The 17,429-nt window shown below is 31.7% G+C and overlaps 4 protein-coding genes across 6 annotated transcripts; 1 reads left to right on the forward strand and 3 right to left on the reverse strand.

Annotated features, from left to right (window-relative positions):
* Window positions 1-817: 817 nt before the first annotated feature.
* Window positions 818-2,007, reverse strand: LOC105800550 (early light-induced protein 1, chloroplastic). Its single transcript, XM_012631747.2, has 2 exons — window positions 1,381-2,007; window positions 818-1,299 (listed from the first exon to the last, which is right to left on the reverse strand). The coding sequence occupies exons 1-2, from the start codon at window positions 1,522-1,524 to the stop codon at window positions 931-933; spliced, it is 513 nt and encodes a 170-aa protein (XP_012487201.1). The 5' UTR covers window positions 1,525-2,007; the 3' UTR covers window positions 818-930.
* A 672-nt stretch (window positions 2,008-2,679) lies between these two features.
* Window positions 2,680-5,268, reverse strand: LOC105800552 (perakine reductase). Of its 3 annotated transcripts, none has more exons than XM_052620554.1 (8): window positions 5,141-5,268; window positions 4,965-5,039; window positions 4,313-4,483; window positions 3,975-4,178; window positions 3,705-3,877; window positions 3,488-3,584; window positions 3,199-3,352; window positions 2,680-3,004 (listed from the first exon to the last, which is right to left on the reverse strand). In XM_052620554.1, the coding sequence occupies exons 2-8, from the start codon at window positions 5,022-5,024 to the stop codon at window positions 2,826-2,828; spliced, it is 1,038 nt and encodes a 345-aa protein (XP_052476514.1). In that variant the 5' UTR covers window positions 5,025-5,039; window positions 5,141-5,268; the 3' UTR covers window positions 2,680-2,825. The 3 variants fall into 3 exon arrangements, with proteins under 3 accessions (XP_052476514.1, XP_052476513.1, XP_012487205.2); XM_052620553.1 differs by having other exon boundaries at window positions 5,137-5,187; XM_012631751.2 differs by having other exon boundaries at window positions 4,965-5,071; window positions 5,141-5,159.
* A 1,285-nt stretch (window positions 5,269-6,553) lies between these two features.
* Window positions 6,554-9,053, forward strand: LOC105800553 (transmembrane emp24 domain-containing protein p24beta3). Its single transcript, XM_012631752.2, has 4 exons — window positions 6,554-6,887; window positions 7,715-7,901; window positions 8,113-8,220; window positions 8,739-9,053. Exons 1-4 carry the CDS (start codon window positions 6,678-6,680, stop codon window positions 8,870-8,872), a joined length of 639 nt encoding a protein of 212 aa, XP_012487206.1. The 5' UTR covers window positions 6,554-6,677; the 3' UTR covers window positions 8,873-9,053.
* A 144-nt stretch (window positions 9,054-9,197) lies between these two features.
* On the reverse strand, window positions 9,198-13,179 carry LOC105800551 (meiotic recombination protein DMC1 homolog). The gene is made up of 14 exons (XM_052621517.1): window positions 13,107-13,179; window positions 12,930-13,012; window positions 12,287-12,378; window positions 12,131-12,202; window positions 12,002-12,040; window positions 11,838-11,895; window positions 11,702-11,747; window positions 11,500-11,545; window positions 10,969-11,030; window positions 10,759-10,825; window positions 10,583-10,675; window positions 10,422-10,490; window positions 10,103-10,181; window positions 9,198-9,936 (listed from the first exon to the last, which is right to left on the reverse strand). Exons 1-14 carry the CDS (start codon window positions 13,121-13,123, stop codon window positions 9,731-9,733), a joined length of 1,029 nt encoding a protein of 342 aa, XP_052477477.1. The 5' UTR covers window positions 13,124-13,179; the 3' UTR covers window positions 9,198-9,730.
* Window positions 13,180-17,429: the final 4,250 nt, after the last annotated feature.

Here is a 17,429-nt window from a genome sequence, read left to right on the forward strand (position 1 = left end):
TCAATACACAATTAAAAAGATACATATTTGGGAATAACATTTTGTTGGGCCTTGATTTTGAGAGTATTACGAATATTATGGTCTTTGCGGTACTTCCTAGAGAGACTAATCGTATAGCAGATGCTTTGGTAAAAATAGCTCTATCAAGTGATAAAGTATTGCATATGTTCGAGGAACCCTTGATGGAGATTAAGGAGTTTTTGAAAGAAGCTTCTTCTTTGAATAACTCATTTATGAATATTTAGATGTAATCATTTCTTCTATTTATCAAAAAAAAAATCATAAAATACTAATTGAATTAATTAAACATAGCTTGCTAATTGAGAATTATTTTATAATATTACCAGTATTTAAGCAATAAATAAGAGTTAATATTTAATGCAACCACAATATATAGTTTTATATATTTTTAGGAATTAAAATGAAGTTAGGTGAATTTAATTTTAAAATTTTGAGTAATTTATCATCATTTGATTGGCAAAATGATACATAAATTTATACACCAATACATAAATATAAAATTTATTAAATATTTAGAAAATAGTGAAAGTTCTTCGCAGATTACTATATTATAATATCCTTATTAAATTAACCTTTATACTATTAAATGAATCAATTTAATCTTTATACTATAAAAAATTAAATAAAATCATAGTTTAAAAAGTTAATATTTATTATTAACAAAACCAATATTTTTAAAGCTATTATATTTTTGCAAATAAAATATTTTATTTGAAATTGAACTATAAATAAAATCTCAGTGAAACACCATTAAAGGGGTATAAGGATTAATTTGATTCTTTGAAAGGCTATTAAATAGTATAAGGACTAATTTAATTTTTTAAAATAGTTTAGAGCCTAAATCCATCCATTTAAAAGTTTAAACACTAATTTGATCATATAGCTATAACAGAAGGACCTATTTTACCTTTAGAAAAGGGCACCACCCTTGAGATATTCATGGAATGCCATAAAAACAAGGCCCAACATTGCAAACCTACCATTCCATAGCTCAGCATCAGAGGTGTAAATCCCAACTGAACTGCACTCAATTCTCATCCCTTTCAACAATGGGATCCACGATGCCATTGCTATCACCATACTGCTTCTCACCATCCATCGAATCCCACCGTCTGATGTGATCTCAGTAAGTAGATCCTGGCCCCTGCTTAACTCTACCGCCGTGGCTGCCACGAACCCAATCATCGCCAACCGCCCATTGATCCTCTCTGCCACTGCTCCACTAAATAACGCATCAGACAATTTCAAGCTCTCGAAATGCCCCTCATCTTCATCATCCTGAAAAGTACAAAACCTGGGTTTAAGAAATGTCCAGCGTTATAGCTAGGGAGCTAAGCAAAAAAAGTACCATAAACTTACCTCCGCCAAGCAGCAGATGCAAACATTGGGTCTCTTCGGCACATATTTTACACCAAAAAACTGAAAAATCCTACTTCTGTTAGTGAGTCCAGGTCTCACAGGACTTTCCACAAACAGTTGGACGGCTACTAGTGATGCAACCATTTTTCTTGCTTTCAAAAACCTCTATTACTTTTTTTTCCTGAAAATGAAACTGATTGATCATCAACATAGCATATAAAGCCAAGAACTTTGATGCAATTACAAAACCCAATAAAATTCAAAGCAATTTACTCATTGCATTGACGTAAGAAGGTAAAGTTTGGTATTAATTTTGGAATGTAGAGAGAAAAAATGGTGGTGGTAAATTTGGGTCCACGTCATTTTCATATCTAACTTTCAAAAGTGATTGGTAAATTATGTATTGGGCACAAGTTTCATATTTATAGTTTGTGTTTAGCTCGACATGAATGATTTTCACGTTTATAAAATATTATTTTTTAAAAAATATAAAAGAATTAAATATATTATATTGTAATGTAGGTGTTAAAAACTATGTTAAAATCTTAATAAAAAGATTCGAGCAACATTCAACTTAAACAACTATATATGGTATTAGTATTATGTATAAGATATCTCAACCCGAGCAATGAATATCTTTAGATGTAAATGGTGGAGCAAGGCAATTATGGTAAATGTTTATTAAATTTCATTCCGCTTGACTTTTAAAATTACTAGTTAAAAGAAATGTTAAATTCTGCTATAGTCTTTTGCAAAAGTTGCAGATTTAGTCCTTGTGGATATATTTGATCAATTTAAGTCATTGTACTTTTTAATTTGGTAAATTTTAATCCTTATATTTTTAAATTTTGAAATTTTAGTCCTAACCCAAACAATAACAGTTAAATTCAATTACTAGTTCTGAATTATGCGTACAATTGTATATTTGGTCCACATTCTACAATTAGATTATTCTAAGACCTTATACTTTTCAAATTTTGAATTTTCAATACTTACTTAAATGATAGTTGTTAATCCATTAATTGAGTTTTAGTGGGTAATGTGGAAATAACACATGATAATATGTTTGGCACATCAAGTTTTAGCAATGGTAGAACTTAATGAATTTAACAGTTATTTTTTGGTAATGACTAAAACTTAAAAATTACAAGTATTAAAAATAATCAAACTGAAGTACAATGATTTAATCAACAACGTTCGTAAAGTACAGTGACTAATAGCATAATTTAACCCAAAAGAAATGAAGAAGTGCAGTGTGGAGTAATATAAAGCATTTATAATCTGGAAAAGTATAACAAGTTTTGGCACAACTGTAAAATATATTGCAAACTCAATTTCAAATCATGGAAATAATATTATTGAATGGAACAATCATGAATCCCGAAAAGATTGGTATTCATAGATCGTCACAGGCTTTTCGATTCTAGCAATTTAGCTTTACATTTTCAATCACTTTTTGGGGTATTTGCAAACTTATAGGAATATTCAGCAAAAACATCATATTCTCTTTCACCATTCACTTCTTCAATTGGCACTGCATCACACATTTCTTTCAAATCATCTTTCGTCAGCTTCAATGTCAAGGACCCAATGTTGCTTTCAAGGTTTTTAATCTTTGTTGTAGCTGTAAATTTCAATTCCAAAAAAAAAAAAAAAAAATCATATACCCGGACTGGTGCATATTCGGGTAAAGGTGTAAATTTCAATGGGGATATAACCCTCGAAAAACACTTCAACTGCATAGAGAAATTCTAAAATATTGAACATACTCGTGTAAGATGCAAACCCGAGTTCAACGAGACTGATGAAAAAATTTACCAGGGATTGGAATTATGTCTTCCCCTTGATGGAACACCCATGCTAGAGCAAGCTGAGCAGGGGTGCATTTATGCTTCTTTGCCAAGTTTTCTAAACGAGCATAAACGAGCTTGTTCTTCTCTAAATTATCCCCTGAGAATCTCGGATGCATTTTCTGTGACAAGCAAACATCGAATACTAATCAAAAAGGGAGATTTTCATACCAGAGATGTATATAAGATGCATAGGTTTTGATCATAAAAATGGGAATTAAATCATTTTAAAAAAAACACTAATGGATTTGATGTACCAAAATACTTTCACTAGGCAAGCTCTCCACACTTGCTTTCCCACCAAAGAAACCTCGTCCGAGCGGACTATACGCTACTATCCCGATACCAAGCTCTCTGAGGAAGATACAAAAACAGTTGGAAAGACTCGGAAGTGAGTGTCAGACGTAGGTATTATCCTACACGAATATGCTTGATTTTAAGGAAGACAAAAAGTATGGGTACCGACTAACAAACCTGCAGACCGGAATTATATCATCTTCGATCTCACGAGACCAGAGGGAATACTCCATTTCCAAGGCTGATATAGGATGAACAGCATGAGCTCTTCTAAGGGTATCAACACTAGGTTCAGATAGACCAATATATTTTATCTTTCCCTCTTCTACAAGCTTCTTCAATTCCCCCATCTGTTTTTGCCAATGTTTGATGCATTAAAAAATGTTATCAAGTTTAATAATATCTATAGAGAAAATAGGTGTTTTTTGAGATGATATATATGCTTACAGTTTCCTCTATGGTGACCGAAGTATCGACACGATGCTGGTAGTAAAGATCGATATAGTCCACACCGAGTCGGTTAAGGCTAGCTTCACAGCATTTTCGAACATATTCACGGGTCCCTTTCACCTCAAAGTTAAATCCTTCTAATCTACGGATCCCGAACTTTGTTGCTAATTGCACTTTATCCCGCGGAAGCTGCTTCAAAGCCTGCGAAACAGGACATATATATATGCATGTATCGACATGTGTTTATGAATCAAGACGAGCTCTTATCTAACTGAATATTGACACATACAATGGCTGAAACCACAAAATCGCGACCGTATTGCAACCATACATACCTTCCCGACCATGGTCTCGTTATCGTAAAGTTCGCCGTAAAGGTCAGATGTGTCAAAGAATGTGATGCCCTTAGAAAAAGCTTCCTTTAAAACAAAACACCCTTCTTCATGGGAGAGAGGAGCATTGTACATACCAGAGAGTGCTCCACAACCAAACCCCAATTTAGAGACCTGAAAATATACACACACATATAGAGAGAGATGAATCTATATTACTCGAACTCTTGATTTTTCTAAAGTATTCGTATTCGACCACCACATGTTCAAATAAACATATACCAACACACATATCCTTTTGACACTCACTCGAGTCTAAATAACATTGAAGTGAATATATACAAAATAGTAAATTAACCCAAAACTTGAATCAATTAAAAAATCAAGACTTGAAAATTTTCTTGTTGGCCAGAAAGCCAAATCCATTTCTTACCCTTGTTTCCAGATGCTAAAAAGCATTCAAATAAGTTCAAATCCTAAATTGGTTTCATATAATAAATTTTAAGCAATATTATCTAAGAAATTTGGGGTTTGAATCCCAATATTGCAGCATCCATTGCAAGAACAAAAAAACAATCAAAATGCCAAATAATATATTATCATATCATAAATCCCTATTTTTAATATAATATGAAGAAAACCCATTTTGGCTTACCTCCAATCCTTGAGTACCCAGCTTCACCCTTGGAACTTGAACTTGGGTTTCCTTCTCCATTTCTTTTTTCTGAAGCTGAGTTTTGTTGAAAATGGAGTTTCACAATCCTAGCCACTTAAAAAATGAAATTATCGTATATTATATAACAAAATATTGATCTATATTCCCTTACCAACCTTTTTCTTTTACTTTTGCATCCACCAACCATTGTAGGACCAGTTCAAAACGTTGACTCACCACTGCATTTGTGAGTTGAACAAGGATGCATCAACTCATTATTTTGGTGAACATTTTTACCCCATGAAAATGCTTCCTGCAATTGGAGAAGAAGGGCAGCAAATATCTTGTGCTTATTGCTATATATATATATATTCATATTGGAGCACAAAATCTTTTAAAGTACCCAAAAGCAAACAAGAAGTCAACAAAAGTTGTCATCAAGCAGCTAATCAATCAAAATGGAGCAACAAATAGTAGAGTTTTGGTAATCATATATAAAAAGGTAGAGAATCAAATCAATTCATATAATTAAAAAGGATAATAACAGGAAGAATTCCAAATTTATCTTTATCTCCAATGCGATTCATGTAGTTTTAAAATTGTTCAATGGAGTACTAAAAGTTCCATTCCATTTTATTCTTCGTTTATCGATCACTAACCTCTTGTTTGAAGCATTGTGTTGTTACTTTAAGATTCAGCGTAAGGTTCGTATTTATAATACTTGAATTTATTAGTTTAAAATTTTGAAATAAAATAGAAAAATAAAGGAGTTGTGATGATTATAATTGTAATACTTTAATGGAGCTTTAAGCATGGAATATAGAAAAAGTTGTCACAATTATAGTCTATAATTATTAGTTTAAAATTATTGACATGAATAAAAAGTTGTGCACGCACAATAAAATTATTATTTGAATATGATTCTGAATATCTTGTTTTGAATAATGTTATTTTGTACTAATTACAAAATTATATTTTATGTTGAATATGTTAAAAATGTTTTAATTATATTCAATAAATTTTATATTAATATATTTTAATCATATTTAAAATTTTAAATGAAAAATATTATTTTATACTAATTATTATAATTAAAAATATACTATTTATAAAATTAATTAAATATTAAATACATCAAATCACAGATTAGAAGCTAGTAACTAAAAAGTTAAACAATAATAAAAGATAAATCACCAATTATAACCCTACTACCCTAATTCGTAAAATACTAGTAAATATGAAATTACATAAATAATCTAACAAGCATATAAGAGATTAGAAATTTATAATCAAATTCAACAGCATCAAAATTTTGTAGGACTTTTTGTAAAAATATATTCAAATAATATAATTTATTTTAATTATAAAAAATTAAAATATCTTTAAATAATATATCTTATTTTAATTATAAAAATATTTTTATAATTTTTTATCCGACTTTATACCCAACTAATTAGTGAGGCAAATTTAGTCAAAGACCTAAATAATAAAAAATAGATAATCAAGGTATCAAACCCATAAATATATGAACCGGCGTCGTATAAAGTAACGAGAAACGGTGCCGTTAACACTATAAATGCAGTGATAAACTGAGGCAGTCGTGGGATGCTCAAATTCTATATCATACACCAGAGTTTTTGACTTCTTTGCACAACTGTTAGAAATCAAATCAAAAGAGAGAAAAAAGAAATCCCCAAATCTGAACCCTAAAAGATGGCGAAGATATGGGGAAAGATGTGGGCTTTGATGGGTTTGCTTCTTTTTAATTCGGTGTGTAATGTTTCCTCCCTTTCGGTGAATGTAAACAACATCGAATGTGTGTACGAATATGTGCTTTACGAAGGAGACACGATTTCCGGCAACTTTGTCGTCGTTGACCATGATATTTTCTGGGGTTCCGACCACCCTGGCATTGATTTCACTGTAAGTTTATTTTCCGATCTCTAAACTTGATGGGTTTTCTTTTTTGGATGAAATTTGTGTTAATTTTATATCTGCGTATTGAATTTTAAAGGTCGGGTTTTTATGGCTATGTTTCAATTGTTTTGATTCCTGGGTATTGGTTTCCTTTGACTGAAGGTTGATTTTTAATGATATTTTCTCTCTTTTATTTCACTTTTCTTTTAATGTTTGATTCAATTGACTTAAGATTTAATTTTTAATGATATTTGATATCTTGCTTTTGGTGGAATTATGGGGACTTTTGGGTGATTCTGAATTGGGAAATTTTGATCTATGGCTTAAGGTTTGGTTTTAGTGGTGAAAAGGGTGTTTATTCTTTAGATCCATGCATTTGAATTGAATTCATATGATCTATGGGATATGTTGTCTCTGTTTAATTTCAGGCTTATGTTGATAGATAGATCGAACACAATACCAAAAAAAAGAGAGTAAAACATATCAAAACGAATTATTATACCTGTTGAGGGGGTCGACTTCTTTGGGAGAAGTCTTTGAAGTGTCCCAATAATGGTTGGGTATTGTCCGCAGCAGGGGTAAATGCTCATGTTTCCTTGGGGGGGGGGGTCTCCGGGAACCCATCCCAGCACTAGGACAATACCCTACCATTGTTGGGGGCTGGCAGACCACAGTTTGAAGACTTCTCCAGAAGGAGTCAGCCCCTCAACAATACCTGAAATACCATAATATGATAATGTTACTGAAAATTACATGAATACACAAATTGCCATGTCTATTGGCAGTATTATTTTAAGTAGTCTTCTATCTGTCTAATCTCTTGCTTAATGCAGGTGACTTCTCCTCTGGGTAATACAGTTCACGAATTGAAGGGGACATCTGGGGACAAGTTTGAAGTCAAAGCCCCAAGAAGCGGAATGTACAAATTTTGTTTTCACAATCCCCACTCTGCACCAGAGACCGTCTCTTTCCATATCCACGTTGGCCATATTCCTACTGAGCATGATCTTGCCAAAGACGGTTTGTTATATTTTCCTCGGCATACTTTTAAGTCTATATCCTATTTCTTTGTTGGGAAAACTGTATATTGCTGTTATTATCGGCATTCAACTTTGACTCTAACATTTAAGTTGCTTTTTTCTACCCTGTTTGTAGGCGTACATCATATATTGTTGTCAATATTATTTTTTCCTTAACATTCAGTAATTTTCCTTTATTCTCTTCATTTCAGAACATTTGGACCCAATTAATGTTAAAATCGCCGAACTTAGAGAAGCCTTGGAATCCGTTACAGCAGAACAAAAGTACTTGAAAGCACGTGATACTCGGCATCGTCATAGTAAGTAGCTTCAGTTTCCTCCTTTTGCTTTGAGTTCATAAGTAGTGTTTAATTGATTTTAGTTGGTAGCTAGATGTTATCTAGGCAGAATAGTGGGAACTTACTTTTCCTAGGCTTAGAGGAACTTATGTGCCCAACATGGATATACCCCCGAGTTTTCTATACTTTTCCTAGGCTTAGAGGAACTTATGTGCCCAACATGGATATACCCTAAAGTTTTCTATGTTTTTCCATTTATTTGGAGTATACCTTATATTGAAATATTTGTAGGTCAAATTATGATTTTGAACCCTTTGTGAGATTCAGTCCCTATACTTTAATTTGGTATAATTTGCTTTCTTTACTTTTATAGTGGAACGATCAAATTATGCCAAATTAAAATATAGAGACAATCTCAAATTTGAGCATAAAGAGGGATCAAAGTGACAACCATAATTTGACCCATAGCTAATAAATAACATGTGTTATGTATTATTATGGAAACACTTTCTAATAGCTCTATACTATTTGGGTGGCAGCAAATGAGAGCACAAGGAAGCGAGTTATAGGATACACAGTTGGAGAGTACATTTTGCTAACTCTAGTTAGTGCACTTCAAGTTATCTATATCCGCCAACTCTTCAGCAAATCAGTTGCGTACAACCGAGTTTGAACCACTTGATGTCTGATTATTACTTTTATTATGTATTTTGTAGACGAGTTCACAGAAAAATTATGCAATCAAACAGTTCGGTGTTTTATGTTTTTATTTTAAATACAGTGTAGCTTCTTGACATTAAAGTTTTAGACTGACTTCTATCAAATTGACATTCTTTTTTACTTTCCATTGGAAACCTGGCTCTCATCTGCATCAATTCGATGCTTACCCCTTTTTATATTTCTAATATTCACACAAAGTAGAGAACAACGTTAGTTACACATTTTCATAATTTCTGTAGGCTAAAATAAACCGAGCATATAGGTAATGTTACGGTTCACAATTTTCATTATTTTTATAGGCTAAAATTAGCACGCAACTCTCATAATATTCACTCTGTTTTTTTTTTTCATTCTTTTGTAAAAGGGAAAGGATTTAGCATATAGGTAGGGAAATATAAAAGGGAAGGCAAATCCTTACTTTGCAGCTTAAATTCTAAGGGTGAGGAATATAAACAGTCAATTAAAAAGTATATTACTTTGGCCTACATTTTTCTGCCAATCTTGGTCTCACCTCGGAGTCAGTCCTTCGCATCAGCAATGCCCCCTGGTGTTATCTGAAAGACATGCTTCCGTCAAGGATAACCAAACAACAAAGTTGCAGTACTTAGATAAGATTTGCTACATGCTGATGCCGGGATTTAATTTGATTCATACAGTCATGTTTGAAAGGTAATATCCAATAGATTAAATTATTTGGTCTTAGTTCTAATCGAATTAGTTCATGCAGTCTTTGATTAAGAGCTGGTAACTTGAAGTCTGATCATCGTGGTCAAACGACATGGAGTTGTGGAGTTAAGTGATTTGAGGGTACTCAGAAAAATTTTGCACTGAAATTGAGGTAAAAGGATATTGCTTCAGCTTCGGGCAAATTTGGGGCATCAAACACCTTGCAGACTCGCTGTTCACCTTTGCCTTTCCTGAACATCAACCTTATTGTGGCCGCATGAGCAAGCACATGACCCCCGGCTGGTTTCTTTGGATCTGATATAAATACTCCACCGCCAGGATCGGCAATAACTGCAACAAACAAACAAACAAACAAACAAACAAAGCACCCATTAATATAGTTTAACGATTGACCTTCAATTTGGCTCCGGTTTGTAAAATTTAGTCACCAACTGTTTCTCCGATTGTAGTTTTGCCTCAGGAAATATCAAAAAGATAAAGAGCTTGGAGTTGCAACCTTGGTTGGTCATGTATACTGCAACGTTGAATTCTTCAGCTATTTTTGTCAATCGGGAAAGCATCTGAGCCAATTTTTGCTGAAAAATGGCAAAACGTTCATGTGAGCAAAATTTTGCATTTGAACAAAGTGGTAAAGAGTTCGAAGTCGGTTCCAATTTCAATCTAGAAACCAAGAAAGTAAACTTATTTGCGATTTGACTTAGACTCTAAAATAGTTAAAAACCCAGTGTGACTATCAAGTACGTAGGATCTTAGAGAGAAAAGAGAAGCAAAGTTTTATGTTTTAAGTTTTAATTATAGGCTTTTTCAAGATAAACCTGGCGCTCGGCTAGTTCTCCTCTTCCGGTGAAATCTACTCGAAATAGAGCAATGACAGAATCCACAATCTGAAATATTATGAGCGTAAACAAACATCATCAAACAGATCCCATGATATCAGCATTCCAGAATGATGCTAAAACAATAGTACAATACTCACCAGAAGTCTGAATTGTTCTCCAGACATTTTTGCTGCCAAACCCAGAAGTAGATTATACTGATGCTCATATGTGTATGCACGAGCATAAACAATCTTTCACATTCACAGAAAATGAGAAATATATTTAAAACCTGGTTTAAAACTCAATTGATGATAATGTGGTTGTTGATCCTTACATTGTCAAGAACTGCTGCTGGGTCCATCCCAAATCTTTCTGCTATTGGTATAATTCGATCAGGCCGGCTTCAAGTGTATTTAGTTAAAGTAAACAAATCGACCCTAATTGGAACTACTTCGAAGATAATACTCCTTAGTTAGCGTCTCAAACAAGAGAAACTTGAATCCGTAACTTGAAAATTTAAAGTAAAAGAAAAAAAAAAAGATACAAAGTTCCCTCGGTATCAATGTAAGCAACTTTCCCATTCCCTCCTCTCATGTTTGTAGGAAGCTGCAAATCAATATAAAAATCTAATTTAAAAAAGTCCAATGTATATGATATATTTACTTAGATTGCGAGATGAGTGTCTCAGTAAATATCTTTGAATATAAATGTTGAATACAAATATTTTAAGAAAAATATGGTGTAGACGTAGATGACAAATATTGTCGGCTCCTTTAACTAAATCAATACCATTTCTTGGTGCATAATGTTCTTGCAACATAAACTATACTGTAAACCAGCACTAAGTAGCAGTATTCAATTACGGCATCCTGAAGAAATATACTACAAGTATAGGAGTTCGCATTGCAACAGTCAATTTGAACAAATCAAATCTCCTCCAAAATCAATCCAAATAACATTAGGAGTTTTGAGTCAATTAAACAAAGTCAGCGCTATTCTCTATTTTTCTCTTCCATCCCTAATTTCTAAAAAAAGATCTTGCATTAATCATGGACTACAAAGGTGAGAAAGCAACCTGTGTAGAAACGCAGAGTGTATGTGCCAGCTGTGTTTTTCCAGACCTGAATCAACATTGTAGATTAGTAGACAATTTAATCAAAGCCTCGGGGTACTAGAAATGGACAAGCTGCAAATATTTCAACTGGCAAATCATAGTACCATTTAATATCCATATATAGGAAACTGAAGAACTATAAGCTGTTGTTCTTAGTTCTTACCTAAATTCTCCAAAAGCTTCCGTGATAGCCGATGTTTCTATGCCACCTTTTAAAGTTTAGGCATAATTAAAATGATTTCTATGAGTGCAGTATATTTAACAGCAATGGAGCATCCCCCCAGAGCAGAAGTATTTACCTCCTAAGAGTTCATCTAGGGATTGGCTTCCAGTTGTAATGCGAATAACAGATTTTCTCTACAAAGCCACAAATGTATAATACCCGATAGCATTCAGTTTTATCTTAAGCGGAAATTAAAGCGTGAAAGGAGGAAAAGAAATAAAGAGTTAAATTTGAACTTACTCTTAGCAAAGCATCGCTTCCAGTGATATATCCAAAGTTCTGAAGAAACAAGACGTGAAAAACAAAAATTGAAACAGAAAATGGATAAAAGAAAAAAAGGATTAAATCCATGAGATGAATTCAACTAACCACTATCTTCTCAGCTGCTTCACGGATCTTGTCAACCTTAGCTTCAGATAAACCTTTGATTCCGGTCAAGTTCTGCATTATACACGAAGATGGTAGTAAATTTTTTAAAGAAAATTCCCGCCATATGCAATTAGTTTGAATCGAATTCGATTTTACCTTCTTAGTGTGCATCATCAACCCGTTACAGGTGTAGATCCCTGCATCTTGAAGCTTCTTCACGTCTCCGGCATTGATACCTGCAGATATCACTGCAGGAAAAAAAATGTTGCAGTTCAAATTAAATATGCTGAAAATTAATAAATAAATGTTCAAATGATCCTTGTTTAAATAATGAAATCTATGACACTACAAAGAGAAATGTTCAAATTAATTTATATCATATATGTAACTTCAACAACGATTTTGCCAGCGACATCAATGAAAGCTTATATAGTAAGACCAAGTTGAGACAGAGAATAACGGAAAGCAGATCTGAATCTGAACCGCAAGGCAAGAAAATAAAACTTCGAGAGTACTCTAGCAAATAAAGCTAATTCACTTAAAATATGTTAACAACTAAAACATCTCACAAATAACAACTACGTGCTCATTCAAATCCCAAACATACGATCAAAATGAAGATTAAGAAAGCCAGCAAGCTGATACGAGAACATGAAATCGTAAATAGCAGAAATGATTCAGAAATCTTCAAAACGAATTCAGACTGAATATATGAATAATCAGAAGAAAAAGACTAGCGCGCAAAAGCTTAAAATCACAAATCTTAAAACAGAAACAATAAAGAATCAAAATAGTTTACATTTGTCGATGGATTCAAACAAATCCTCTTCATCATCAATATCTTCTCGCTCCACCAGCTGTAACTGGCTCGCTTCTTCAGCTCTGATTTTCATGCAAATTCTCGTTTACAATTCAATTTTCAAACAAGAAAAGAGAAACAAAGAAAAAGAATATGTAAAGGAAATCATGAACTCACTTTAGAGTAGCGATCATCTCCGTTGCAGTAAAAACTATTGTTTGTTTACGGAGAAAGAGAGGGAGATTTTGATTTGAAATTGGCAGTGAATAAAAGGAACTAAGGAAGATTTGAGATCTTTATAAGCGCGGGAATCGGGAGCAAGAAGTTTGTGGAATTTCGCTTGAAACGACGCTTGAAATCCTCGTTTTGGACGTTGTTAGTTACCCGACGCTTCCCGCTTTGTTTTAAAGTTCGTATCCGGTTATGATTTATACGGTGAATACTTTAACCCACAATTACGTTGCCATGTCAGCACACTAAATGGGGCCCACATATTTGGCGGCAAATGCTGAATGGGTATTTTTTTTCCATTGTAATTGAATTTTAAGAAGGGTTATATACCATTTGGTACATATATTTGGTTTCAATGTCCAATTTGGTACTTGAATATTTTTTGTCTCAATTTGGTACCTAAGTTTGGCTTCAATATTCAATTTGGTATCCAAACTAAACAACATCATATGGTCCAATAAATATTTGACTTGGGGGATGTCCTTAGAGGAACATGTACTAGGGTGTATGTGTGACTTATTCAGATCATGGGCTGAGAAAAAAGAAACAACTTTTTTAGTATCAACGATCCATGCCAATGAATAGAATGGGGTTGAGACAAAAGAAAAACTCAAGTGCTAAATTCAACATTCAAGCCAAATATAGATACCAAATAGTATGTTATTTAGGAAATATATATTTTTAATTGGGTTAATTCATCAAATGTCTCCAAACTATGACTCAACTTTAAATTGATCCTCAAATTTCAAATCTTTATTTTTTAGTCCATAAGGTATTAATATTGTATCAATTAGGCTCTTCCATTAGCCTTGCCATCAGCTTAGGCATTTAATGCCAAATCGAATATGACATTGAACATATTTAAAACATGTGTGAAAAAATTTAAACATGGGTACACTATTATATGGATAACTTGAATTGGCCTAGTTTAAAAAATAAATAGTCCTCCTAAAATTTAATGATATTGTCTATTTTGTAACATGTTAGTAACAAGTTATTCATGCCGAAGGTATCAATTTATTTAAAATTTAATCACATGTTTTTATGTATATTTCACCTTATATCCAAGTTAGAATTCAATGCTCAAAATGATAACTATGCTAACAAAAGGATTTGATAGATAAGATATTAATACTTTGAATACTCAATTAAAACGTTTTAAATTAAGGAACCAATTTAAAATTAACTCGTATGGAAATGGGTTAAAATACACTCCCAAGTCCCTATATTCTTTGTACTTTCATAATTTAATCTCTTTACTTTTATTTCAAGGAATTTAATATCTCTAATTTTCGGATTTAGAAAATGCAATAGACCGTTAAAATTTTTATGTTAAATTTAAGTTCAATACAAAGTCATTTTATTATTCCAAAGCTATCAAGTGAGTATTTTCTTATTTCAAAGTATCATGCCAACATATTTAATAATAAAATTTTAATGGTGTTAACAATTTAAACATAAATTTTGAAATTTAAAGAGTAAAGAAACTAATTTTAAAAAAAAACTAAATTCTAAATATACCAAAAATATAGAGACTTAAAGCATATTTTAACTTAAAAAATATAGACATTTAGAGCATATTTTGTGCCTTCCGTCTCAGCCCCTGTGGAAGGTGTTGCAATTTTTTAACACTTCCACCTTTGTCTACCGAAAGAAAAAAGGTTGTACATCTTTTTTGCTTTCCAACTATCCTAAGAACAAAGCAGATGTAAAGAGAAAGGCAGAGGGAAGAAGTGGAAAAACATGCCTTCCTCTCTCTTACAATTAAATCAATGGTTAAAATCAGAAATAATAATTATAAGCATTAAACTAACTAATTAATTCATAAATTTAAATTTCAACTTAAATTTTCAAAATTTTCAAAGTCTTAACCTTATCATTAAATTAAAATTTCATTAGTTTTGTCTTTCTCTCTTAAACTTTTTTATTATTTAAGTTTAAAAGTACTTTTAATTTAAACTATGATTTCAAACAAAAAAATTTAGTAAATTGTTATGAATGCTATTAAGTGGATCTTCATATTACTCTTGTGTTCTTTACATTATTATTATTTTATAACATGAACAATTAGTTTTTAACCCAAACATTAATTTTAGACTGAGATTTTAACTTAAGCAAAAAGCCAATTTTGGCTTTTGAAAAAGTACTTTGTAATGAAATTATCTTTTTATCTCTAGTTAATTTTCTACTTTACAACATTATGTTTAAAATAAATAAATCATTTGTTCTCAAAAAGTACTTTTTGATAGCAACGATAAACAATCAAAAATTTCAAAAACACGTTTCCATTATATTTTTCTAACTTCAATAGTAAACTAGCACTTACGCTTACCAAAAGACAATAGAAAATAAGGTAAAAATACCATGGAAGCCCTGAATTAGGAGTTAGATTGTATTTTGCTCCCTATATTAAAAAATGAGCATTAAATCAAATAACAAATTGGCCCTTTCTGTTAAAATGTAATCCATTTATATTTTTAAAAATTAGCGTGATTGGCGGAATAATTAGACAGTGATACATAACATGTCACATATACCTTATGTTGATATATAGAGACGGTTTATAACAATAGATATGGAAACAAAATGACAAATTTACTCTTTAATCTAACATATAAAAACTAATTCACTCATTTATAAGTGAAAATGACAAAATGAAATTCAATTCTAAGTAAAAATACCTTCATAATTTTGGTTGGAAAGAAAAACCCAAACCTATCTCTTGTACTTTCTCTTTATTTTGTCCCTAGATGAGTATATATCTAAATAAATAGTGGCTTGTGATTGTTATTTTACGGTTTTGGTTCACTAATGTATTTTCATGATATTTATCATAATTGCCGCAATCCATCTTAATATCTGTGACAGCAATTTAAGTCACTGCCTACTGGACCCTGCAATCTGGAAATGCATTGAGTCATGAGATAAATGAAAGATACCACCACCACCCCTTCCCCTTCTCCTTTCCAAAGATGTAGACTGAGTAATGAGGCTTGCAGTTGCTTTTTCATACCCTTCTCTCACTTTCATTGCGCTCTTATGTTTTTGTCTTCTATCTTTTATAAACGTATTACGGTGGATATGTTTGATGTGTTTGTGAGATTTTGCAAGAGATATTTCTAACTTCAATAATAATATATTTAGTCCTCAATATTTATATATTCTATCAATTTATCTTAATTCTAAATAATTCAATAAATTTAACTCTTTCTATTTGTAAATTTTATTAATTTGATCCTTAAAGTTCCTAAGTACTGAAACTTTTAACTGTTGAAACAGAGACATTTCACATCTATAAATTTGTAAAACCCTTACAAAAAAAACTTCTCTCCATTACCAATCAGTAATGTACTTATATTTAGCAAATTTGTAGTGGTTTTGCCAATTTGTTCATGGCATGGATTTTTTTCTGCTCATTTTCTTTCTTTAAATATACATATAAAATTTTCATTCTTCCGTTTTAAACACACTCATGAAAGATTAAAAATATGTAAAAATAGTTTATTATCTTAATTAATAATAATTTTGAAAAAATTAGACGCATTTTAAGAATAATTTAAATTATATTATTGATATTTTTATTAATATATAAAATTGATTTTAAATTAGAGGAACTTTAAGAGTAATTTAAATTATATTATTAATTTATATGTGAGAGAAGTTTTGTTTTTACAACAAATTTATAAATGCGGATTGCTTCATTTTCAAAGTTGAAAGCTTTAATTAAGAAGTTCGAGGATAAAATTGATAGAATTTGTAAACGTGAATTATTTAGAATTAGGATCAAATTGATAGAATATGTAAGCATTGATGACTAAATATGTTATTATACTAATTAGAGAAAAGGCCTTTTGTTATCAAATGTGACCAAAACAGGAACGAGTTTCAACATTAATACTTAAATTAAAAAAATTTTAAAGTTGGGTTATCTAAACAGGAATGTGGACATAGTTGGGTGACCACTTGCATAGTTTGGCCTAAATTTTTTAACAAAAAGCATAAATTTGCTCTTTGATCAAACGTATAAAACTGATTTACCGTGAGACTTCATTCTTAGTTTCTGGTAAAGTTCCAAACCTCAACTAATTATAATATCTCAAAAAAAGACATTACAAAGTTATAACTTTGAAACCACGGAAGTTAAGTGAGATGGTAAGGGTCTCTCCTACCTTAACCAAAGGTTGAGGGTTTGATCCTCGCCTTAGGTATGGAGTAACTTTAAAACAAGTGGCCAACATCTATCTCATTAATTGTTACAACTTTGAAAAA

The sequence above is a fragment of the Gossypium raimondii genome, chromosome 9 (assembly GCF_025698545.1).
Source record: "Gossypium raimondii isolate GPD5lz chromosome 9, ASM2569854v1, whole genome shotgun sequence".
Lineage (NCBI taxonomy): Eukaryota > Viridiplantae > Streptophyta > Magnoliopsida > Malvales > Malvaceae > Gossypium > Gossypium raimondii.